We start from the raw sequence: 25,554 nt of genomic DNA, 5'->3' as shown, positions 1-25,554 counted from the left end.
ATGATATAAGGAAATATAAATAACAACTTTATTATTGCCTCTAGGGCATATTTCCTTCATCTTCATGTGGCTTTGCATGGCCTCTTCAGTGTGCGTTGGGGCGATGATCGCCTACGGGCTACGGCGAAGTCGGAGTCGTTTGCTCAGCGTTTTAAGGTTTGTGATGATGCCTACTAGGGGAGAAGTGATGACGATGAAGCATGCATGCTGTCTTGATGATGCCCTTGTTGGATAGAGTGTGTGTGTGGGGTATCCAGTTGAAGGGTTTCGTAGTAATTTCAAAAAAAATTCCTACGCACACGCAAGATCATGTGATGCATAGCATCGAGGGGAGAGTATTGTCTACGTACCCAACGCAGACCGACTGCGGAAGCGATGACACGACGTAGAGGAAGTAGTCGTACGTCTTCTCGATCCAACCAATCAAGCACCGAAACTACGGCACCTCCGAGTTCGAGGACACGTTCAGCTCGATGATGATCCCCGGACTCCGATCCAGCAAAGTGTCGGGGAAGAGTTTCGTCAGCACGACGGCGTGGTGACGATCTTGATGAACTACAGCAGCAGGGCTTCGCCTAAACTCCGCTACAGTATTATCGAGGAATATGGTGGCAGGGGGCACCGCACACGGCTAAGGAATAGATCACGTGGATCAACTTGTGTCAACTTGTGTGTTTAGACGTGCCCTTGCCTCCGTATATAAAGGAGGAGAGGAGGGGAGGCTGGCCGGCCAAGGGGGGGAGGCGCAGGAGAGTCCTACTCCCACTGGGAGTAGGATTCCCCTTCCAATCCTAGTCCAACTAGGATTCCTCGGAGGGGAAAAGAGGAGGAGGGGGCCGGCCACCTCTCCTAGTCCTAATAGGACTAGGTGAAGGGGGGGGGGCGCGCAGCCCATCTAGGGCAGCCCCTTCTCTTTTCCACTAAGGCCCACTATGGCCCAAATAGCTCCCGGGGGGTTCCGGTAACCCTCCCGGTATTCCGGTAAAATCCCGATTTCACCCGGAACACTTCCGATATCCAAATATAGGCTTCCAATATATCAATCTTTATGTCTCGACCATTTCGAGACTCCTCGTCATGTCCGTGATCACATCCGGGACTCCGAACAACCTTCGGTACATCAAAATGCATAAACTCATAATATAACTGTCATTGTAACCTTAAGCGTGCGGACCCTACGGGTTCGAGAACAATGCAGACATGACCGAGACACGTCTCTGGTCAATAACCAATAGCAGGACCTGGATGCCCATATTGGCTCCTACATATTCTACGAAGATCTTTATCGGTCCGCATAACAACATACGTTGTTCCCTTTGTCATCGGTATGTTACTTGCCCGAGATTCGATCGTCGGTATCCAATACCTAGTTCAATCTCGTTACCGGCAAGTCTCTTTACTCGTTCCGTAATACATCATCTCACAACTAACATATTAGTTGTAATGCTTGCAAGGCTTATGTGATGTGTATTACCGAGAGGGCCCAGAGATACCTCTCCGACAATCGGAGTGACAAATCCTAATCTCGAAATACGCCAACCCAACATCGACCATTGGAGACACCTGTAGTACTCCTTTATAATCACCCAGTTATGTTGTGACGTTTGGTAGTACCCAAAGTGTTCCTCCGGTAAACGGGAGTTGCATAATCTCATAGTCATAGGAACATGTATAAGTCATGAAGAAAGCAATAGCAACATACTAAACGATCGAGTGCTAAGCTAATGGAATGGGTCATGTCAATCAGATCATTCTACTAATGATGTGACCTCGTTAATCAAATAACAACTCATTGTTCATGGTTAGGAAACATAACCATCTTTGATTAACGAGCTAGTCAAGTAGAGGCATACTAGTGACACTCTGTTTGTCTATGTATTCACACATGTATTATGTTTCCGGTAAATACAATTCTAGCATGAATAATAAACATTTATCATGATTATAAGGAAATAAATAATAACTTTATTATTGCCTCTAGGGCATATTTCCTTCAGTCTCCCACTTGCACTAGAGTCAATAATCTAGATTACACTGTAATGAATCTAACACCCATGGAGCTTTGGTGCTGATCATGTTTTGCTCGTGGAAGAGGCTTAGTCAACGGGTCTGCAACATTCAGATCCGTATGTATCTTGCAAATCTCTATGTCTCCCACCTGGACTAGATCCCGGATGGAGCTGAAGCGTCTCTTGATGTGTTTGGTCCTTTTGTGAAATCTGGATTCCTTTGCCAAGGCAATTGCACCAGTATTGTCACAAAAGATTTTCATTGGACCCGATGCACTAGGTATGACACCTAGATCGGATATGAACTCCTTCATCCAGACTCCTTCATTTGCTGCTTCCGAAGCAGCTATGTATTCCGCTTCACATGTAGATCCCGCTACGACGCTTTGTTTAGAACTGCACCAACTGACAGCTCCACCGTTTAATGTAAACACGTATCCGGTTTGCGATTTAGAATCGTCCGGATCAGTGTCAAAGCTTGCATCAACGTAACCTTTTACGATGAGCTCTTTGTCACTTCCATATACGAGAAACATATCCTTAGTCCTTTTCAGGTATTTCAGGATGTTCTTGACCGCTGTCCAGTGATCCATTCCTGGATTACTTTGGTACCTCCCTGCTAAACTTATAGCAAGGCACACATCAGGTCTGGTACACAGCATTGCATACATGATAGAGCCTATGGCTGATGCATAGGGAACATCTTTCATATTCTCTCTATCTTCTGCAGTGGTCGCGCATTGAGTCTTACTCAATTTCACACCTTGTAACACAGGCAAGAACCCTTTCTTCGCTTGATCCATTTTGAACTTCTTCAAAATTTTGTCAAGGTATGTGCTTTGTGAAAGTCCAATTAAGCGTCTTGATCTATCTCTATAGATCTTAATGCCTAATATGTAAGCAGCTTCACCGAGGTCTTTCATTGAAAAACTTTTATTCAAGTATCCCTTTATGCTATCCAGAAATTCTATATCATTTCCAATCAGTAATATGTCATCCACATATAATATCAGAAATGCTACAGAGCTCCCACTCACTTTCTTGTAAATACAGGCTTCTCCGAAAGTCTGTATAAAACCAAATGCTTTGATCACACTATCAAAACGTTTATTCCAACTCCGAGAGGCTTGCACCAGTCCATAAATGGATCACTGGAGCTTGCACACTTTGTTAGCTCCCTTTGGATCGACAAAACCTTCTGGTTGCATCATATACAACTCTTCTTCCAGAAATCCATTCAGGAATGCAGTTTTGACATCCATCTGCCAAATTTCATAATCATAAAATGCGGCAATTGCTAACATGATTCGGACGGACTTAAGCATCGCTACGGGTGAGAAGGTCTCATCGTAGTCAATCCCTTGAACTTGCCGAAAACCTTTTGCGACAAGTCGAGCTTTGTAGACAGTAACATTACCATCAGCGTCAGTCTTCTTCTTAAAGATCCATTTATTCTCAATTGCTTGCCGATCATCGGGCAAGTCAACCAAAGTCCATACTTTGTTCTCATACATGGATCCCATCTCAGATTTCATGGCTTCAAGCCACTTTGCGGAATCTAGGCTCACCATCGCTTCTTCATAGTTCGTAGGTTCATCATGATCTAGTAGCATAACCTCCAGAACAGGATTACCGTACCACTCTGGTGCGGATCTTACTCTGGTTGATCTACGAGGTTCAGTAGTATCTTGATCTGAAGTTTCATGATCATTATCATTGGCTTCCTCACTAACTGGTGTAGGTGTCACTGAAACAGTTTTCTGTGATGAACTACTTTCCAGTAAAGGAGCAGGTACAGTTACCTCGTCAAGTTCTACTTTCCTCCCACTCACTTCTTTCGAGAGAAACTCCTTCTCTAGAAATGATCCATTCTTAGCAACGAATGTCTTGCCTTCGGATCTGTGATAGAAGGTGTACCCAACAGTTTCCTTTGGGTATCCTATGAAGACACATTTCTCCGATTTGGGTTCGAGCTTATCAGGTTGAAGCTTTTTCACATAAGCATCGCAGCCCCAAACTTTAAGAAACGACAACTTTGGTTTCTTGCCAAACCACAGTTCATAAGGCGTCGTCTCAACGGATTTTGATGGTGCCCTATTTAGCGTGAATGCGGCCGTCTCTAAAGCATATCCCCAAAATGATAGCGGTAAATCAGTAAGAGACATCATAGATCGCACCATATCTAGTAAAGTACGATTACGACGTTCAGACACACCATTACGCTGTGGTGTTCCGGGTGGCGTGTGTTGCGAAACTATTCCACAGTTTTTCAAATGTACACCAAACTCGTAACTCAAATATTCTCCTCCACGATCAGATCGTAGAAACTTTATTTTCTTGTTACGATGATTTTCAACTTCACTCTGAAATTCTTTGAACTTTTCAAATGTTTCAGACTTATGTTTTATTAAGTAGATATACCCATATCTGCTTAAATCATCTGTGAAGGTGAGAAAATAACGATATCCGCCACGAGCCTCAATACTCATCGGGCCACATACATCGGTATGTATGATTTCCAACAAATCTGTTGCTCTCTCCATAGTACCGGAGAACAGTGTTTTAGTCATCTTGCCCATGAGGCACGGTTCGCAAGTACCAAGTGATTCATAATCAAGTGGTTCCAAAAGTCCATCAGCATGGAGTTTCTTCATGCGCTTTATACCGATATGACCTAAACGACAGTGCCACAAATAAGTTGCACTTTCATTATCAACTCTGCATCTTTTGGCTTCAACATTATGAATATGTGTATTACTACTATCGAGATTCAATAAGAATAGACCACTCTTCAAGGGTGCATGACCATAAAAGATATTACTCATATAAATAGAACAACCATTATTCTCTGATTTAAATGAATAACCGTCTCGCATTAAACAAGATCCATATATAATGTTCATGCTCAACGCTGGCACCAAATAACAATTACTTAGGTCTATTATTAATCCCGAAGGTAGATGTAGAGGTAGCGTGCCGACTGCGATCACATCGACTTTGGAACCGTTTCCCACGCGCATCGTCACCTCGTCCTTTGCCAGTGCCCGCTTATTCCGTAGTCCCTGTTTCGAGTTGCAAATATTAGCAACAGAACCAGTATCAAATACCCAGGTGCTACTGCGAGCTCTAGTAAGGTACACATCAATAACATGTATATCACATATACCTTTGTTCACCTTGCCATCCTTCTTATCCGCCAAATACTTGGGACAATTCCGCTTCCAGTGACCAGTCTGCTTGCAGTAGAAGCACTCAGTTTCAGGCTTAGGTCCAGACTTGGGTTTCTTCTCTTGAGCAGCAACTGGCTTGCTGTTCTTCTTGAAGTTCCCTTTCTTCTTTCCTTTGCCCTTTTTCTTGAAACTAGTGGTTTTGTTAACCATCAACACTTGATGCTCCTTTTTGATTTCTACCTCCGCAGCTTTCAGCATTGCGAAGAGCTCGGGAATAGTCTTGTTCATCCCTTGCATATTATAGTACATCACGAAGCTCTTGTAGCTTGGTGGCAGTGATTGGAGAATTCTGTCAATGACGCAATCATCCGGAAGATTAACTCCCAATTGAATCAAGTGATTATTATACCCAGACATTTTGAGTATATGCTCACTGACAGAACTATTCTCCTCCATCTTGCAGCTATAGAACTTATTGGAGACTTCATATCTGTCAATTCGGGCATTTGCCTGAAATATTAACTTCAACTCCTGGAACATCTCATATGCTCCATGACGTTCAAAACGTCGTTGAAGTCCCAATTCTAAGCCGTAAAGCATGGCACACTGAACTATCGAGTAGTCATCAGCTTTGCTCTGCCAGATGTTCATAACATCTGGTGTTGCTCCAGCAGCAGGCCTGGCACCCAGCGGTGCTTCCAGGACGTAATTTTTCTGTGCAGCAATGAGGATAATCCTCAAGTTACGGACCCAGTCCGTGTAATTGCTACCATCATCTTTCAACTTTGCTTTCTGAAGGAACGCATTAAAATTCAACGGAACAACAGCACGAGCCATCTATCTACAATCAACATAAACAAGCAAGATACTATCAGGTACTAAGTTCATGATAAATTTAAGTTCAATTAATCATATTATTTAAGAACTCCCACTTAGATAGACATCCCTCTAATCCTCTAAGTGATTACGTGATCCAAATCAACTAAACCATGACCGATCATCACGTGAGATGGAGTAGTTTTCAATGGTGAACATCGTTATGTTGATCATATCTACTATATGATTCACGCTCGACCTTTCGGTCTCCGTGTTCCGAGGCCATATCTGCATATGCTAGGCTCGTCAAGTTTAACCTGAGTATTCTGCGTGTGCAAAAACTGGCTTGCACCCGTTGTAGATGGACGTAGAGCTTATCACACCCGATCATCACATGGTGTCTGGGCACGACGAACTTTGGCAACGGTGCATACTCAGGGAGAACACTTCTTGATAATTTAGTGAGAGATCATCTTATAATGCTACCGTCAATCAAAGCAAGATAAGATGCATAAAAAGATAAACATCACATGCAATCAATATAAGTGATATGATATGGCCATCATCATCTTGTGCTTGTGATCTCCATCTCCGAAGCACCGTCATGATCACCATCGACACCGGCGCGACACCTTGATCTCCATCGTAGCATCGTTGTCGTCTCGCCAATCTTATGCTTCCACGACTATCACTACCGTTTAGTAATAAAGTAAAGCATTACATCGCGATTGCATTGCATACAATAAAGCGACAACCATATGGCTCATGCCAGTTGCCGATAACTCGGTTACAAAACATGATCATCTCATACAATAAAATTCAGCATCATGCCTTGACCATATCACATCACAACATGCCCTGCAAAAACAAGTTAGACGTCCTCTACTTTGTTGTTGCATGTTTTACGTGGCTGCTACGGGCTTAAGTAAGAACCAATCTCACCTACGCATCAAAACCACAACGATAGTTTGTCAAATAGACTCCGTTTTAACCTTCGCAAGGACCGGGCGTAGCCATACTTGGTTCAACTAAAGTTGGAGAGGCAGTCGCCCGCAAGCCATCTCTGTGCAAAGCACGTCGAGGGAACCGGTCTCGCGTAAGCGTACGCGTAAGGTTGGTCCGGGTCGTCTCGTCCAACAATACCGCCGAACCAAAGTATGACATGCTGGTAGGCAGTATGACTTGTATCGTCCACAACTCACTTGTGTTCTACTCGTGCATATTACATCAACATAAATAACCTGGCTCTGATACCACTGAAGGGTTTCGTAGTAATTTCAAAAAAATTTCCTACGCACACGCAAGATCATGTGATGCATAGCAATGAGGGGAGAGTATTGTCTACGTACCCAACGCAGACCGACTGCGGAAGCGATGACACGACGTAGAGGAAGTAGTCGTACGTCTTCTCGATCCAACCGATCAAGCACCGAAACTACGGCACCTCCGAGTTCGAGCACACGTTCAGCTCGATGACGATCCCCGGACTCCGATCCAGCAAAGTGTCGGGGAAGAGTTTCGTCAGCACGACGGCGTGGTGATGATCTTGATGAACTACAGCAGCAGGGCTTCGCCTAAACTCCGCTACAGTATTATCGAGGAATATGGTGGCAGGGGGCACCGCACACGGCTAAGGAATAGATCACGTGGATCAACTTGTGTCAACTTGTGTGTTTAGAGGTGCCCCTGCCTCCGTATATAAAGGAGGAGAGGAGGGGAGGCTGGCCGACCAAGGGGGGGAGGCGCAGGAGAGTCCTACTCCCACTGGGAGTAGGATTCCCCTTCCAATCCTAGTCCAACTAGGATTCCTCGGAGGGGAAAAGAGGAGGAGGGGGCCGGCCACCTCTCCTAGTCCTAATAGGACTAGGGGAAGGGGGGGCGCGCAGCCCATCTAGGGCAGCCCCTTCTCTTTTCCACTAAGGCCCACTATGGCCCAAATAGCTCCCGGGGGGTTCCGGTAACCCTCCCGGTATTCCGGTAAAATCCCGATTTCACCCGGAACACTTCCGATATCCAAATATAGGCTTCCAATATATCAATCTTTACATCTTGACCATTTCGAGACTCCTCGTCATGTCCGTGATCACATCCGGGACTCCGAACAACCTTCGGTACATCAAAATGCATAAAATCATAATATAACTGTCATCGTAACCTTAAGCGTGCGGACCCTACGGGTTCGAGAACAATGCAGACATGACCGAGACACGTCTCTGGTCAATAACCAATAGCGGGACCTGGATGCCCATATTGGCTCCTACATATTCTACAAAGATCTTTATCGGTCAGACCGCATAACAACATACGTTGTTCCCTTTGTCATCGGTATGTTACTTGCCCGAGATTCGATCGTCGGTATCCAATACCTAGTTCAATCTCGTTACCGGCAAGTCTCTTTACTCGTTCCGTAATACATCATCTCACAACTAACATATTAGTTGTAATGCTTGCAAGGCTTATGTGATGTGTATTACCGAGAGGGCCAGAGATACCTCTCCGACAATCGGAGTGACAAATCCTAATCTCGAAATACGCCAACCCAACATCGACCATTGGTGACACCTGTAGTACTCCTTTATAATCACCCAGTTACGTTGTGACGTTTGGTAGTACCAAAGTGTTCCTCCGGTAAACGGGAGTTGCATAATCTCATAGTCATAGGAACATGCATAAGTCATGAAGAAAGCAATAGCAACATACTAAACGATCGGGTGCTAAGCTAATGGAATGGGTCATGTCAATCAGATCATTCTGCTAATGATGTGACCTCGTTAATCAAATAACAACTCATTGTTCATGGTTAGGAAACATAACCATCTTTGATTAACGAGCTAGTTAAGTAGAGGCATACTAGTGACACTTTGTTTGTCTATGTATTCACACATGTATTATGTTTCCGGTAAATACACTTCTAGCATGAATAATAAACATTTATCATGATTATAAGGAAATAAATAATAACTTTATTATTGCCTCTAGAGCATATTTCCTTCACCAGTGTGTGCCACTCAGCGGTTGGCGATGGTTTTCGTTCGGCTTTTTATTAATTAACTAGGCAACTCTTTTCTGCTTAATTAATGTATGGGGCAAATCTTTTGCCTCTATTTCAAAAAAAAAGGTTATTGGTGTTTCTACAAAAAAATTACATTTTTCATATATTGTACTACTATTTAAATTAAAAAATATCATTACGTGTTCAAGAAATGTTCATGCCATGTTCAAAAATACTCATGTATCTTTTTTTTAAATAACGATAGCATTCAAAAACAATGTTCACACATTTCAAAAAAAATGTGCAGTTTTTAAATGTTATACAATGTAAAAAAAACATGTTTGCACAATTCAAAAAAGTAACATTCACAAAATGTTCGTGATATTTTAAAAAATATGGATGCGTTTCAAAAATATTTCATGACAATTTACAAAAACATGATGTCAAAAACAATTTGCGTAGTTCAAAAATATTTCATAACAAAATATTCAATGTGTATTTGAAAAATATTTAACACGTATCCATTTTTTCAAAACATGTGTTTGAAAACAAATTCATCATGTATATTTAAGAAATGTTCAAAATTTCCGCCCATAGCCGGCGCAACCGTTTTTGCCAGCGCGAAACACGCTTGCTAGTCCAGTCCACCCCAGGCCGAGGCCTTTACATGAATAACCGAGGAGCGTCCCTGACTTGAAAACCGGTTCAGGAGCTACTAATGATGTCCTGACTAGGGGGTACTCACCATGTCGTCTCCCGACCAGTGTGACGGGCAAAGGAGCTCCTTGGTGATTCACTAATAGGCCACACCCAAACGACCCACGGCGTACACAAGCAGGATTCCCGAAGGCTTGGCGCGCGCACTCCAAGATCAGAAGTCGTCTACACCACGATCTACCAAATATGTAGCTGCATATGTGTAACCCTAGACCCCTTGGTGCCTATATAAACCGGGGGTAGGGCGCATAGAGGACACATAAGATCTCATGGTAGAAACACATGTACTTTGTACTTCACCCCCGTCACTACAACAAAAGCAGGAACGTAGGGTATTATCTTTTCGAGAGAGCCTGAACCTGGGTTAAAAAAAACTTTGCATCTCTTGCTACCATCGTACTTAGGCTAGAGCTCGGGACCCCTTATCCGAGATTCGCCGAAATTGACTCTGACAAGAGGTACCCCAGCCGCACCAGAGATCAGACCTCAAGTTTGATGCCTCGATGTCTCATTAATGTGGATTGTCTTCTTGTGTGAGGAGGTGTTCCGTCTATACCGAGGTGCCCGTGGTGGCTTTATAAGTCTTCAAGTTCTACAACTTCAACTCGATATCCAGTAGACATTTTTTTTTGTTTCCGTCAACAACGCCATGACTCATCTTCCCCGCAAACTGCACAACTACTTGTCGTGGCCATATTCCTCTCAAGTAGAACATCCCCTGGTGGAAGAGAACTTTTCGCAACGAAACATACGAGCTTACATCTCAAAAAAAGAAAAAGAACACATGCAAACTTTTGGCTGAAACTATACTTCACTAAGAGAATGCCCGTGCGTTGCCACGGGCTTTTAATTTATCTTTTTTTCTGATTAAACCTATGAATGCAATTCATATCAAATTTCACATGTATAATTTTTTTCTGATTGTGCATATCAAATTACATGTAAGCACACACAGCACATGTAAGCACACACAGCATGTGCCATCTGAAAATAAGTAATCCTTAGTGATACATGAATCACCTCATATACGTCCACAGTACATCTATATTCCTATTTTTTGTTGGTTACATCAATATTCATTGATTTACCATTGAGGATGGAAGGCACCTTGCAACAACTTGGATATAAGCGACGCCTCTTGCTCGGTCCCTGGAAACCAAAAATTAGAGTGGGACCAAATTAGACGATCACATGGAAAAAGCAACTACCATAGTTTGAAAGATAGCACGAGGACATCAATTTTTTGGCTCGCTTCCTCTCCAAGTGTTGCTCCTTTTTCCTTGTAGCCCTAGTTCAAGATACATCCATACCTAAATAAATCTAAGACAAGTAATTGGCACGGAAGTTGTAATCCTTAAATATATTTGCTCGTGCGTTGCAACAGGCATACATGTTCTAGTCTCACTCTCTCTGTCTCCCACCTTATTAAGCGTTGGAAAATTCTTGTTTTCTATCTTCTGCAACCAACTTACTCCAGCCTCTCGAATTCCCTACCTCAATTAGTTCAGTATCCAAATATATAATATATACACAATAAGAATTCGACACACAATGTATTTGGGAAAATAATACATATGTGCGTCCAGAATTTAACATTTCATGGGTTGACAGTCCCTCATATCTGACCTCCGTAGAAGCAGTCTGATGTAGAAAAACTGCAAACTTGGACATGCCAATGTACAGCTTCTCCACTTTCATGCATGTGAGGCTACATCTTATCAAGGGACGCCAATGAACAAACAAATTACTAAAATACGACGACAATTTGGTGGGCAAAATGATATAGTTGTGTAAAGCCACTATAAATTTTTAACATCAAAAGATCTGAGGAGCTTATTTTGTTCTGGTGGCCGAAAAGGAACTAATCTAACATGTACAGATACAAATAAAGTCAAGAGACGCACATAATAACCATACATCACCAGATCAAATATGTGAATACTATCCAAGTAATCTCATTCACGTATTCCTAATTAGATCAATAATCTTGAAAACATAATATTTCTTCTGAAACTCTTGGATCTAGGAGATTTGCATGAAAAGATCGAGTACTCCCTCCGTTTCTTTTTAATGTGCATATAAAATTTGGTAAAAGTCAAACTTTGTCAAGTTTGACTAAGTTTGTAGGAAAAAATATAAAGATTCACAATATGAAATTAATATTATTAGATGCATCATTAAATTAATTTTCATATCATATAGCTTTAGTAATGCAGATGTTGATATTTTTTCCTACAAAGTTAGTCAAACTTTACAAACTTTCACTTTGACTAAATTTTATATGCGGACTAAAAAGAAACGGAGGGACTATGTAAATTAATTTGTGACGGGACTACTAAGCTCATTTATTATCTCAAAAGCAATCCTACTGGAAAAAAACAATGATAATTGGCAGTTCTATGCCTCTACTTTAGCTACTCTGTGTTCATATCCTTCCTTTGGACTGGGAACCCTCTATTTCTATCATTCTATTAGATAACAAATGATGCAAGCGAATTAAAAATAGTACTGGTTATTGACGACATCATAATTAAGTTGTACCTTATAAGCTGATTAAGTTATAGTGGGCTACAGAGTTATATTGTTCATCCAGGCAGCAAATATCTTCACATATTCTATTATAATAGTTGTCACCATGGAGACACCTGCATTTACAGTTGACATAGCTAATCCATATAACTAAAAATAACTTTTATAGCTTCCATTATATTTTTGCATATGAAGACATCTGGCGTTTCACACTTTCATAACACATGAAGTACTACGACGTTACAAAGAACATTAGAGCAGATGTTAAATCAATTTCTTCTCAAATTCAGAATGAGGATCGGGTGGTGGATGCATAAATAGTTTTGACTATTCGTCACCCTCAATGAGGAATAGTTATTCTTCACCCCCTTTATTTTAACATCAATGCACCATAATTTTACGTTTCATAAATTTTTGTCTTCTTTCATACGTAATAAGAGAACGTAAAAAATAATATAATCACTGTAAAAAATATTTTATGTTACGTAAAATTACACACGTAAAAATATAGTGTAAAATATACACAAAATGCAATTTTTTCTGGTCATATGATCTATATTTTTTATGCCAAATTTTACGTAGCGAATCGACATGAACGTAACTATTTATATTCCATATGTAATTTATTTATGAAGCGATCGTAAGATTACCTCGGGTGAAGAATAACTTATTTTGCACTCTGGATAATGAATAGTAACTAATATATATATGGAGAGCTTCAAATCTGGAGAGCTGGGAGAGTGAGCCTCTCGGGGATTGGTAGGTCAGTGCCCCCAAACTGCAGCGACAGGAGGCAAGGGAGATGCTCGGCATGGAAGGGTGAGATCTAGAAGATGGAGAACCTGATGATGGTGGTGGCACCTAGGAAAATATATGCATCCAACACACTATCAACTATTTGCAAATCAGACACATGTCTGGAGTGAATACATCAAATCCTTGTCATTTTAAATTAACCACAGAATTGCCTCCATTATCAGTAAAAATTTAACTACTCACCATGGAGAGTAAATTGCACAGAAGTACCACAATTGGGGCATTAGAAGCAGATTGATACCAAGTTTGGTAATTTTTACGTGTCAGTACCAAGTCTGGGGCTAGACGTTACAAAAAGGTCTAAATCACGTATAAACGCGTATTGACGGTGTATCTGAATGGCGGGACCCGCATGTCAGCTGCCGATGTGGCATTCTTTTTGCAGAAACCCCCTCGAGCCCGAGCCCAAGCTCCTTCGCCTCCCGTAACCCCCGCCCCGCCCTGGCCTCCTCCTCGCCGCGCCGCCGGCCGGCCACCGGAGCACCACCACCGGCGACCAGGACCAGGCCGTCCCTGCACCCTGCCTCTCTCCTTCTCTTCCTCCTTCCATTTTTTCTTTTCTCTCTCTCTCTCTCTCTCTCTCTCTCTCTCTCTCTCTCACCCGAAGCTCTCTCTCTTGACGCGCCGCCTTGGTTCCCGTCTTCTTGGACTCCGGCGGCCGCATAGCCTCCTCCAGCGCCCACGCCTCCTCGATCCTCGCGTCCTGCAGCATCGCATCCCGCACCGCCTCCTGCAGCTCCAGCGAGGGTGGAACCCCGTCGGAGGCCATCTCGCCGAGGGCGACGAGCGCGCTCTTGGGGTCCCTGAGCCTGCAGAACCCGGCGACGGCGATGCCGTAGGTGGCGGCGTCGGGCCGGCGTGGGGAGTCGGGGCGGCAGAGCCAGCGGAGCACGGAGGCGGCCTCGTGGGCGCGGCGCATCGCGAGGAGGTGGCCGAGGAGCGGGGTGGCGAGCGGGAGCGGCGAGGGGCGGACGGGGTGGTGGAGGAGCGCGGTGAGCAGGGCGAAGGCCGAGGTGAGCGTGGGGAGGGAGGCGAGGTGCTCCGCGAGCGGAGGGAACGGGAGGCGCTCCGGGGAGCCGGGCAGGAGGAGCGCCGCGGAGAGGAGGCGGCCGGCGGCGGGGACCTGGCCCTCGGAGATGAGCCGCGGGATGAGCGTGGAGATGGCGTTGAGCTCGGACGGGGAGAGGGGGGAGGGAGGCGCTTCCGTTGTGCAGAGGCCCCGAAGAAGACGGTGGAGGCCACGAGCAGAGGCCGCGGCGGTGCGAGCAGGGGCAGCTCCGGCGCAAGCGGTGGCCGTGGTGATGTGAGTGGGAGCTCGGGCTCGATGGATTATCCCCTCAATCCAGACCGGGCGCCGCTGTGCGGGGGATTTCTGCAAAAAGAATGCCACATCGGCAGCTGACATGCGGGCCCCGCCAGTCAGATACACCGTCAATACGCGTTTATACGCGATTTAGACCTTTTTATAACGTCTAGCCCCAGACTTGGTACTGACACGTAAAAATTATCAAACTTAGTACCAATCTGCTTCCAATGCCCCAAGTAGAGGTGGTAGAATGACGAAAAAAAGCAGTGTTGGGAGGATGACGAAAATAAACCAGCGAAAATAAACCGCGCGGACTATTCATCAAGTGCTTCATTAGAAGTAGAGATATAGGGGCATCAATCGACGGCGGAGGCGGCCAGTAGTGGACGCCGGCAGCGATGCACGCGCACAAAAGAGAGAGATTGGGAAAAGGGAGAGAGGCCAGCGAACCAGAAACAGAAAGGGATGACGATCTCAGAGGTCGATGGCGGCGATCTTGGACCTTGGCGGCAGCGATCTTGGATCTCACAGGGATGGATCCATCGCGGACTGGGCGTAGGGCTGGATCGGGCGGCGACGGAGATCGATCTGCTGTGTGAAAGAGGGATCGATCTCAGGGTGTTTTTTTCACCGGCTTATTTCGATGGAGGGTAGAGCAGAGATGGTAGAATGACAAAAAAAACGGTGATGAGAGGATGACGAAAATAAACCAACGAAAATAATCCGCGCGGACTATTCACGAAGTGCTCCATTAGGAATAGAGATAATTTGGACCAATGTTTCTCCTCTCTGTGGCGGAACCTGTACACACATACGTACCCACCCCGGGCAGTGCTTTGTTTCACATCGTCTTAGACGAGACCACCTGTGTAACGCCCGCGTGCGACAAAAGGAGGGAACTTCGCACGGGCGCACGCGCTTGGCCGGCCCACTCTCCGTTTTTAGTTGGTTTGAGTGTCGCGTCGGGTTTACTGTAACGGCCCATACTGTAGCATCCAGTTTACTATAATTGGGCGGTTTTTTGTTCGGTTTTTATTTTAAAAATTCACATTGAACATTTTCTTAATATCCGATGGAAATTTTCTTGATATACAATGAACATTGTAATAATACACGATGAATCTTTTTTATATACGATGAACATTGTTGAAAAAACGTGATTATATACATTGAACAATTTTCGAATATGCATTGAACATATTGTAATATACGTTGAACAATTTTTTAATACATGGAACATTTGTGTAATATATGTTGAACAAATTTCAAAACACACAGTGAACATTTGCATAATTTTTGAACAATTTCTAATATACAGTGAACATTTTTATAATGCATGATGGACATTTTTTAGTATACTGTGAACATTTTCTTAATATATGATGAAAAAAATTGTAATATGTAATGTTTTTTTAAAAAGCACCAAAAATAAATAAAATGGAAAAGAAAGTAAAAGAAATAGAAACAGAAAAATAAGAAAAGGAAGGACCAGAAAAAGGAAAAAAGAGCGAAGTGACCGTGGGCCGGCCCAAACTGGGTTGTCTGGACTCCACGCTTCAGCGAAGACACGCCCTTCTTGATGCTGACAACATGGTTCCTCCAGTCTAATTGCAGCCTCATTACCGAAGTCTTTGGAGTATTTCTTTGAACAGAGATTGATACCGTGAAGAAGGTGTTTACAAAAGATTTTATTGTGATTCTTAGTCATAGGAGTTATTTTATCTTTTTTTGGATCTTAGGTCCAAAGCAGTGTACCTGTAATTGTTATCGGTATCAATAGAGTTACAGGTGTTTTTTAAAAAAAGCAATACATTTCTGAAATATGGTACTTCCATTTAAATTAAAAAATATCATTGTGTGTTCAAGAAATGTTCATGCCGTGTTAAAAAAATTCTCCTGTATATTTTAAAAAATACACATTTCATAAAAAAAATCACGCAGTTTTTAAATGTTATACAATGTAAAAAAGATGTTTTTACAATTCAAAGAAATATCATTCACAAAATGTACGTGATATTTTAAAAAATGTTGATGTGTTTCACAAATATATCATGACATTTTAGAAAAACACAATGTATTTGAAAAATATTTAGCACGTATCGAATTGTTTTTCAAAACATGTGTTTGGAAACAAATTCATCATATACTATATTTAAGAAATGTTCAAAATTTCCGCGCACAGCCGTCGCAACCGTTTTTGCCAGCGCTAAACGCGTTCTCTCCAGTCCAGTCCACCAGGCCGAGGCCTTTTCGGAAAAGCAGACCGAACTGAACTGGGCCGATGGGCTACCCAGCGTGGATCTTCTTATAGTACTACTACAAGTCTTCCTCTGTTTTTCAAAAAAAAAAAAAAAACTACAAGTCTTCCTCTTCCTTTAGATAAGACAACAGAAGAAGAAAAAAAGAGGAAAGAAAAGGCAACAGAGAAATCCATCTAGGTCTCGGCGGCGGAGGCGGTTTGATCTCACCGCCGGCGATCTCCTCCTTCCTCACCACCCGCCCTCTCCATATCTCGCTCCAGTTACAGTACAGGTACCGCCGTCCTTGTGATTTACCCGGTGGGGATCCGCCACCCCCCAAGGGCTAATTTGGATGCAAGGGATCCCGAGGGGATCCCGGCCCTTTCCCTGGCCGAAGAAACCACGGGCCGAATTGACCTCGGGGAGCTGACCGGGCCATTTGGTTGTCCAGATGGGGCGGGGACCCTGGCCCTTTCCACGGCACTTCCCTGGGAGCGATTTCCTCTAGTCACGAGATTGGGAAAGAAACCCTCGCTCGCTCTGGTTTCGCGACAGAGAGGTGACGGCGCTGGGGGCGACGACCGTGCTCCTTGCATGTGGTGTCCAAATACCAGAAGGTACGTTCTCCCACCTGGGACAATCTCTCCCATGGACCCCTTGTGCCATGGGAAACTCCACCTGGGCGCTTATTTCCCTGGGTGTTTCATCCCTGACAGCCAAATTAGCCCCAAGGGTTTCGCTTATTCCTGCTGTTAATTATATATCTGATCTGAAGCAGGAGTGGTCGATCGGTCGGTGGCCATGTCGTCCGCCAACGCAACCTGTTGCGTTTCTGGAGAATTTTGGATGTACGTATGCAGACACTACTTTCTTTTTTTGTGTGGATTCATATATGCAACTTTGGGGATATCGTACTTCACATTTGATCTAGTATGAAGGAATCAATAATATTTGAAGAACTTAAGATGCAATCAAGAGCTTGATGAAACGTATGACATAAAGTGAATGCCAATAGATTAGTATCCATACAGTGATTTTTTTATCTTAGACTAAACAAAATAAGCCTTAGATTTCCGGGCTGTCTGTGAGTGTGTGTCTTGGCTCCATTGTGTTTACATCATAATTTCTCTATGTCCATGCATGCAGTGACGGCTCTGCCAGACTGCAGATAGGGGATGGTCCCGTTCCTAGACCATCACCGATTACTCTCAAGGAGTTTGGTGATCTGTGGGTAGCTGACGCCAAACGGCAGTTCAGTCTCAGGCCCAAGTCGCCGTCCCCTGATGAGAAAACGCAGACAAGAGCGTAAGCGCAAGGGCTTGGTCATAGCGCTCAACACGTATGCCAAGCGAAACAACATTCAGGTATGCCAAAATAAATCATAATCAAATATTTATGTTTGCTTGCGTTTTTTTGCTTAACGGCCCGTATTAAGGTCTGTTTGAGTTATTATGGAACTAAACTGCTGTTGTAGTTCATTATTTTTACTACTCATGGTTGGCTAGAACATCCATGCAAATCATGTGATTTACTGCTGACCGGTCTGTTATACTCACATGTGTCGATCGCTTCTATTTCAGCTCTCTGAGTTGGAATTTGTGGAAGAGAAAGAGAGGAATCAAGTCGATGGATGCGCAGCACTATATGTGCACTCCAACTTTCTGGTGAAAGGTTCAGATGGCAAACATACTATGTTCTTTGCTGAGATGCGACCTGACTGCACACAGGAAGAGGATGTTGTTCTCTGCACACCTTTGGAAGAAAACAATTATGGTAACTATATACTTGGTGGAATCTCCATGATTTTCCGTTAGTCATATCATGTGCTAATGTATACATATATTTTTCCACGCATCAACAAGGTCATTGTTACGGGTGCGATGATCGAGCAAAGGAGCTTAGGCATCCCTCGGGCGGTGGCTACTTGGGTGGACATAATGAGATGATTTTTCACTTGGAGGAGCTGGACAGTGATGATGACTGTTTTATGTGATGAGAGGAATCTATCCACCAACTAATCTGTTTGGTCTTGGTCTACTATATGCTGAAGGTCTATGACAAGCAAGTTCCTTTTCGAGAAGTACCGTTGTAGCAAGAGGTGATGCATGTGACATGTTATTGTAATATGTATCTTTAATATTAACTAAAATTATGCTCGAATTGGCGTAATAAATTATTGTAACTGAATGAGTATAGGATGATGTGTCCTATAAAACTCCTGATTTGCGTATTTTAAACCTGCACTGGGAGTCGCAGTATTTCAAATTTTACTTGGTGCGAGATATTCTCTTTACTGGTGTGAAAAGGGAGAGAATATTCGGAAAATGCCAATGAAGGCTGAGCTCTAGGGAGCTCGGTATTTAAAAAAATGAGAAGTCATATTTTCAAGTTTCAAAACAATTCGAAAAGAATTCCGTGGAAACTAATTTAATTTAAAAAGAGGATACAGAGGAGTTTGAGCAACAAGTTTTTTTTTTAGCAAAATTTGAGCAACAAGTGAACCGAGAGGATTACAGTCAAAATAATCCATACATATTGAAGAGTGGAATTTTATCTGAGCAATCTTCACATGGCATTAGCTCAAAACAAAACGCCAAGGAGCTTTATCTGTGCGTAAGAGTGAGCCGTTTTGCAAGTCAGGTTAGAGATTCAGGTACACCTCTCCTGAAATCTATGAAGAGGACCTCATTGTTGCACGCCATCTCGCCATTCTCTTGCCTATTCTTTTGAAAGAGAAGTAATCCTGTTACCTTCTGATGTGTAATGATTACCGAGAATATATGATAGGCTTTGCACTGTAAGTGTTACTGCCTTAAAAAACAACTTTTTTGCAAAAAATAAAATGCATACAAGTATAAAATAAAATGTCACAACGTCATCAAGCAAAGCGTGATAGTTGGTTGCTATTATAAGCCCAACAAACTGAATAAAAACGCAAAAGTTGCTATATGTGCTGATTGTTCCTACTAGATTATACGAATAAGCAGCAGACATTAATCTCGCGGAAAATAAATCCTTACATATGCAAGCTAATTTCTTCTTTAACTAAAAAATCCTACTGCCAGCCAAGCCTGCTAAGTCTGTTGGACGCTCCATAAAATTCAACACAATAATGAAAAATGCTGGGAATCACCAGCTAGAATGTACAGAAAAATGAAAGGCAAGGCATTGCTAATTTCAACTGACTGACATAAGTTCTGCAGCTCTCTGCAATTAAGCAGACATTACAGTGAGGCTCCAACTCTGCTATAAGATACTCCTATTGCTCTCCATCAGTACATCTGACATTACAGTGAGGCTCCAAATCTGTGATAACTGAAACATCTACAACCACATGTATGAGGGCTGTCAAGAACTCCTGTCAGATGGCTGCTTTACAAAAAGCGTGGGTATTCTATATCAGTGTCACTTTTAACATGAGCACCATCCTGCAGTACTCAATAACCTAAACACTAGCACGGTACAGATATTTGAGACAACTACAAGCTACTCGGCCAAAACCATCGTCTCCCCACTTTTTACCGTATGAATTTTGAAAGATATAGTATGACAGCCCATCACTTGTCCTGCCGTAACCAACAATCACCACACAATGGGAACAGGCCTGCCCTGCAGGATTTGTTTCGAATGTTGCCCCCTTAGGAATGTCGTAGATATCATTGGGACCAAGCCTATGATAATCGGTTGTGATTCTGAAATTCCTAATGAGGGCTATTCCATCCTCCAATAGCTCACGAGCTTCTTCAACTCTGGCTGTGTTGAGTTTCTCAAATTCCTTTATGCGATATCTTTGGAAACTCTGCAATAAAACAACCATTATAGGTCATGCACTGTTCAAGACAATGTTGGGTGTACAAATGACATGTATAAATAACTACTTCAGACAAAATGAAAACTAGTTCAGAGCATGTTGGGTGTGGAAATGTAAGTATAAATAACTACTCCCTCCGTCCGAAAATATAAGTGTGTTTTTGACACTAGTCTAGTGTAAAAAACGCTCTTATATTATGGGACGAGGGAGTATTTCAGACCAAAATAAAACTAGTTCAGAGCATGTTGGGTATACAAATAACATGTATCAATAACTACTTCAGACGAAACAAAAAACTGTTCAAAGCATGTTGGGTTGTACAAATGACATGTATCAATAACTCAAGACAAAAAGAAAACTAGTTCAGAGGATGTTGGGTATACAAATGACATGTACACCCTCCGTCTCAAAATAAGTGTTACAGATTTAGTACAAAGTTTTGTACTAATCAGCGACACTTATTTTGGGATGGAGGTACAATCAATAACTACTAGGCAAAAAGAAAACTAGTTCAGAGTCTGTTGAGTGCACAAAATATCAGAAAACATACATGAAAGTTCACTTTTGCACTGTTATAGGCTTCTTCAGTTATGACACCCTGAGCTACCATCCTTTCGAGACAGTAATCAAGCGTGTTGAAACATTTATTCGATTTGTTGCACAAAATGAAGTGACTAAATCTTGAAGATGATCCAGCGAGAGATTCACAACGAACTCCTTTGACAGATAAGTTTCACTACCAATCCTCACAACCGCATTCTTCCTCTTGTAAAGGGATTCAGTACATGACATCGTTGAAGCATATGCACATTGCCCTGTGAATGTCAACTTCAGCACTAATAATCAAACAGTGAAAATAAAAAGGACAGTCTAGACATGTACCTCTTTCCTGATCCCTAAGTGACGGCATAATGCTCCTGCCATTGATTAATCTAAACCTCCAGCTGAAGTCAAAGTCGACTTCTTCTGCTTTCTTGTACACTGTCATATTAAACAGATTCATTGAAATTCAAGAGAAGCTCGCGCAAGTAAAGAGTGACTTCCTAAACGATACTGATGTGCTTCAAAACCGTGCATTGCCCTTTCTCACCTCGAGAGTTGGTGCAAACTTCGCCGGTGCATCCAAACCCCGTGATACGATACGCTCTATCACACATAAACCTCCTTATATCTTCCTCAAAACAGCCACCATACTTACCTATCATGGTATTTCCATAGCCATTCCGAGATATATTGCCATCCAACTTCCATCATCATCATATACATGACTTAAGCATTCATTGTCATATTGCTTTGCATGATCGTAAGATAGCTACATGATGTTTTCATGGCTTGTCCGTTTTTTAATGTCATTGCTACGCTAGATCGTTGCACATCCAGATACACCGCCGGAAGCATTCATATAGAGTCATATCTTTGTTCTAGTATCGAGTTGTAATATTGAGTTGTAAATAAATAAAAGTGTGATGATCATCATTATAGAGCATTGCCCCATGAAAAAAAAAGAAAAAAAAAGAGAGAAAAAAATAGGCCAAAGAATCCTAAATAAAAAAGGGGGCCAAAGAAGCCCACCCAAAAAAAAAGAAAAAAAAGAAAAAAAAGAAGAAAAGAAAAGGGGCAATGTTACTATCTTTTTTCCACACTTGTGCTTCAAAGTAGCACCATGTTCTTCATATAGAGAGTCTCCTATATTGTCACTTTCATATACTACTGGGAATTTTCATTATAGAACTTGGCTTGTATATTCCAACGATGGGCTTCCTCAAATGCCCTAGGTCTTCATGAGCAAGCAAGTTGGATGCACATCCACTTAGTTTTCAGTTTGAGCTTTCATACACTTATAGCTCTTAATGCATCCGTTGCATGGCAATCCCTACTCCTCGCATTGACATCAATTGATGGGTATCTCCATAGCCCGTTGGTTAGCCGCGTCGATGTGAGACTTTCTTCCTTTTTGTCTTCTCCACATAACCTCCACCATCATATTCTATTCCACCCATAGTGCTATATCCATGGCTCACGCTCATGTATTGTGTGAGAGTTGAAAGGGTTTAAGAATACGAAAGTATGAAACAATTGCTTGGCTGACACTGGGATAGGCATAAGGGGTACCTTGTGTTAAGAAAAGGGAGCATACAAGACTATATGATTTTGTAGTGATAACGCTCTGGAAGCATTGATATTTTGAAAGACATGATTGTTTGTTGGGATGCCCTAAGTATTATTGTTTTTATGTCAAATGATAGACTATTGCTTTGAATCACTCGTGTCTTAATATTCATGCCATGATTAGATATATGATCAAGATTATGCTAGGTAGCATTGCACATCAAAAATTATCTTTTTTATCATTTACCTACTCAAGGACGAGCAGGAATTAAGCTTGGGGATGCTGATACGTCTCCGTCGTATCTATAATTTTTGATTGTTCCATGCCAATATTCTACAACTTTCATCTACTTTTGGCAACTTTTTATACTATTTTTTGGGACTAACATATTGATCCAGTGCCCAGTGCTAGTTCTTGTCTGTTGCATGTTTAATGTTTCGTAGAAACCACATATCAAACGGAGTCCAAACGGGATAAAAACGGACGGAGAATTATTTTGGAATATTTGTGATTTTTGGGAAGTAAAATCAACGCAAGACGGTGCCCAAGGTGGCCAGGAGACAGGGGCCCACGCCCACTCCAGGTGGGCGCGTTGGGCCCCTCTTAAGGCGGTTGATGCCTTTCTTTGGCCGCAAGAAAGCTATTTTTTGGAAAAAGATCTGGGCGAAGGTTTCAATTCACTTGGAGTTACGGATCTCCGGATATAAAAGAAACGGTGCCAGGGTAGAAGTCCACAACGCGGAAACAGAGATAGACAGAGAGATAGATCCAATCTCGGAGGGGCTCTCGCCCCTCCCAAGCCATGGGAGCCAAGGACCAGAGGGGAAACCCTTCTCCCATCTAGGGAGAAGGTCAAGGAAGAAGAAGAAGAAGGGGGGCTCTCTCCCCCTTGCTTCCGGTGGCGCCGGAGCATTGCCGGGGGCCATCATCATCACCGCGATCTACACCAACACCTCCGCCATCTTCACCAACATCTCCATAACCTTCCCCCATCTATATTCAGTGGTCCACTCTCCCGCAACCCGCTGTACTCTCTACTTGAACATGGTGCTTTATGCTTCATATTATTATCCAATGATGTGTTTCCATCCTATGATGTCTGAGTAGATTTTCGTTGTCCTATCGGTGATTGATGAATTGCTATGATTGGTTTGAGTTGCATATTTTATTGGTGCTGTCCTATTGTGCCCTCCGTGTCGTGCAAGCGTGAGGGATTCCCGCTGTAGGGTTTGCAATATGTTCATGATTTGCTTATGGTGGGTGGCGTGAGTGACAGAAGCACAGACCCGAGTAAGTAGGTTGTTTGCGTATGGGATAAACGGGACTTGGTACTTTAATGATATGGTTGAGTTTTACCTTAACGATCTTTAGTAGTTGCGGATGCTTTCTAGAGTTCCAATCATAAGTGCATATGATCCAAGAGGAGAAAGTATGTTAGCTTATGCCTCTCCCGCAAATAGAATTGCAATAGTGATTACCGGTCTAGTAACGTAGTCAATTGCTTAGGGACAATTTCACAACTCCTACCACCACTTTTCCACACTCGCTATATTTACTTTATTGCTTCTTTATCTAAACAGCCCCTACTTTTTATTTACGTGTTCTTTATTATCTTGCAAACCTATCCAACAACACCTACAAAGTACTTCTAGTTTCATACTTGTTCTAGGTAAAGCGAACGTCAAGCGTGCGTAGAGTCGTATCAGTGGCCGATAGGACTTGAGAGAGTATTTGTTCTACCTTTAACTCCTCGTTGGGTTCGACACTCTTACTTATCGAAAGAGGCTACAACTATCCCGTATACTTGCGGGTTATCATGCCTGTAACCGCACTGGCCCTAGATCCAGAGCAGAGCGCGCCATCCGAGGACGGGAGGCTCAACCTCGCCACGGAAGCCACGGACTCAGCAGCGCTAGAGCCGAACACAGATCCGACCTCCAACGAGGCATGTGTCATCGGAACCTCGGACTCGTCTCCAGCCATAGGCTCCGAACCACGTGTATCCGCACCCATCGAATCTGACCGGGCGCCGATCTTAGAGTTCAGCTCCACGGACATCTTCCAACACTCACCCCTAGGCGATGTGTTAAACTCATTAAAGTCTCTCTCCTTGTGAGGAGATTCTTGGCCAAACTATGTCCGGCTTGAGTGGGAAGCGGACGACGGAGAACTTCGTTATCCACCGACCACCCACTTGATAGCCACTGTCGACGATTTGACCGACATGCTTGATTTCGACTCCGAAGACATCGACGTATGGACGACGATGGCGGAGAAGAACAGGAACCACCGCCCATAGGGCGCTGGACAGCCACCTCTTCATATGACATATACGTGGTGGATACACCCAAAGAAGACAATGGCGATGACATAAAGGATCCAGTTGAGGATAAACCTACTGAGAACCTGCCAAAGCGCCAACGTCAGCGGCGCCGCTCTAAATCACGCCATGGTGAAAATAGCGATACCGGCACAAGATAAAATAGCACTCCGGACGATGCCGAAGACAATGAAGACCCCGCCAAGCCAAGTTTTGAACAGGCTGAACGGGAAGACGGGCGAGCCAGCCCCGATGAACAGGCCGTGAATGAGGACTCGGAGGACAGCAATTACATGCCCCTCTCCGAGGACGGGGTGAGCCTCGGCGATGAAGAATTTATCGTGCGAGAGGATCCAGTCGAGTAGGAGCGTTTTAAGCGTCGGCTTATAGCCACGGCAAAGAGCGTGAAGAAGAAGCAGCAACAGCTTCAAGCTGATCAAGATCTGCTCACCGATAGATGGACTGAGGTCCTGGCAGCCGAGGAATACGGACTCGAGCGCCCAACCAAGAGTTACCCGAAGCGTAAATTGCTACCTCAATTCGATGACGAGGCACTAGAGCTAGCACTACCAGCGCATAATGCGGCTGACCGACCATCGCGTGACCGAGATAAAGCGGCAATTCAGCCCGAACACCAGCCGGCGCCACGTCTCCGAACAAATAGAAACACAACATCTCGGGGATACACACATGACCTGCGGTACAACTTGGAGAACAG

The 25,554-nt window shown here is 43.3% G+C and overlaps 1 protein-coding gene and 1 pseudogene across 1 annotated transcript; one reads left to right on the top strand and one right to left on the bottom strand.

Moving 5' to 3' along the window:
* Nucleotides 1-13,632: 13,632 nt before the first annotated feature.
* LOC119350713 lies at nucleotides 13,633-14,454 on the bottom strand (the record flags this gene model as incomplete). The annotated part of the gene is made up of 1 exon (XM_037618409.1): nucleotides 13,633-14,454. A coding segment is annotated over exon 1 (822 nt), but the record flags the coding sequence as incomplete, so codon positions are not given.
* Nucleotides 14,455-16,715: 2,261 nt separating this feature from the next.
* LOC119349135 lies at nucleotides 16,716-18,755 on the top strand (annotated as a pseudogene).
* Nucleotides 18,756-25,554: the final 6,799 nt, after the last annotated feature.

This window comes from Triticum dicoccoides, chromosome 1B (genome assembly GCF_002162155.2).
Source record: "Triticum dicoccoides isolate Atlit2015 ecotype Zavitan chromosome 1B, WEW_v2.0, whole genome shotgun sequence".
In the NCBI taxonomy this organism is placed as follows: Eukaryota; Viridiplantae; Streptophyta; class Magnoliopsida; order Poales; family Poaceae; genus Triticum; species Triticum dicoccoides.
Note: the sequence above shows the minus strand (reverse complement) of the source record. Positions and strands in the feature narration are given on the sequence as shown.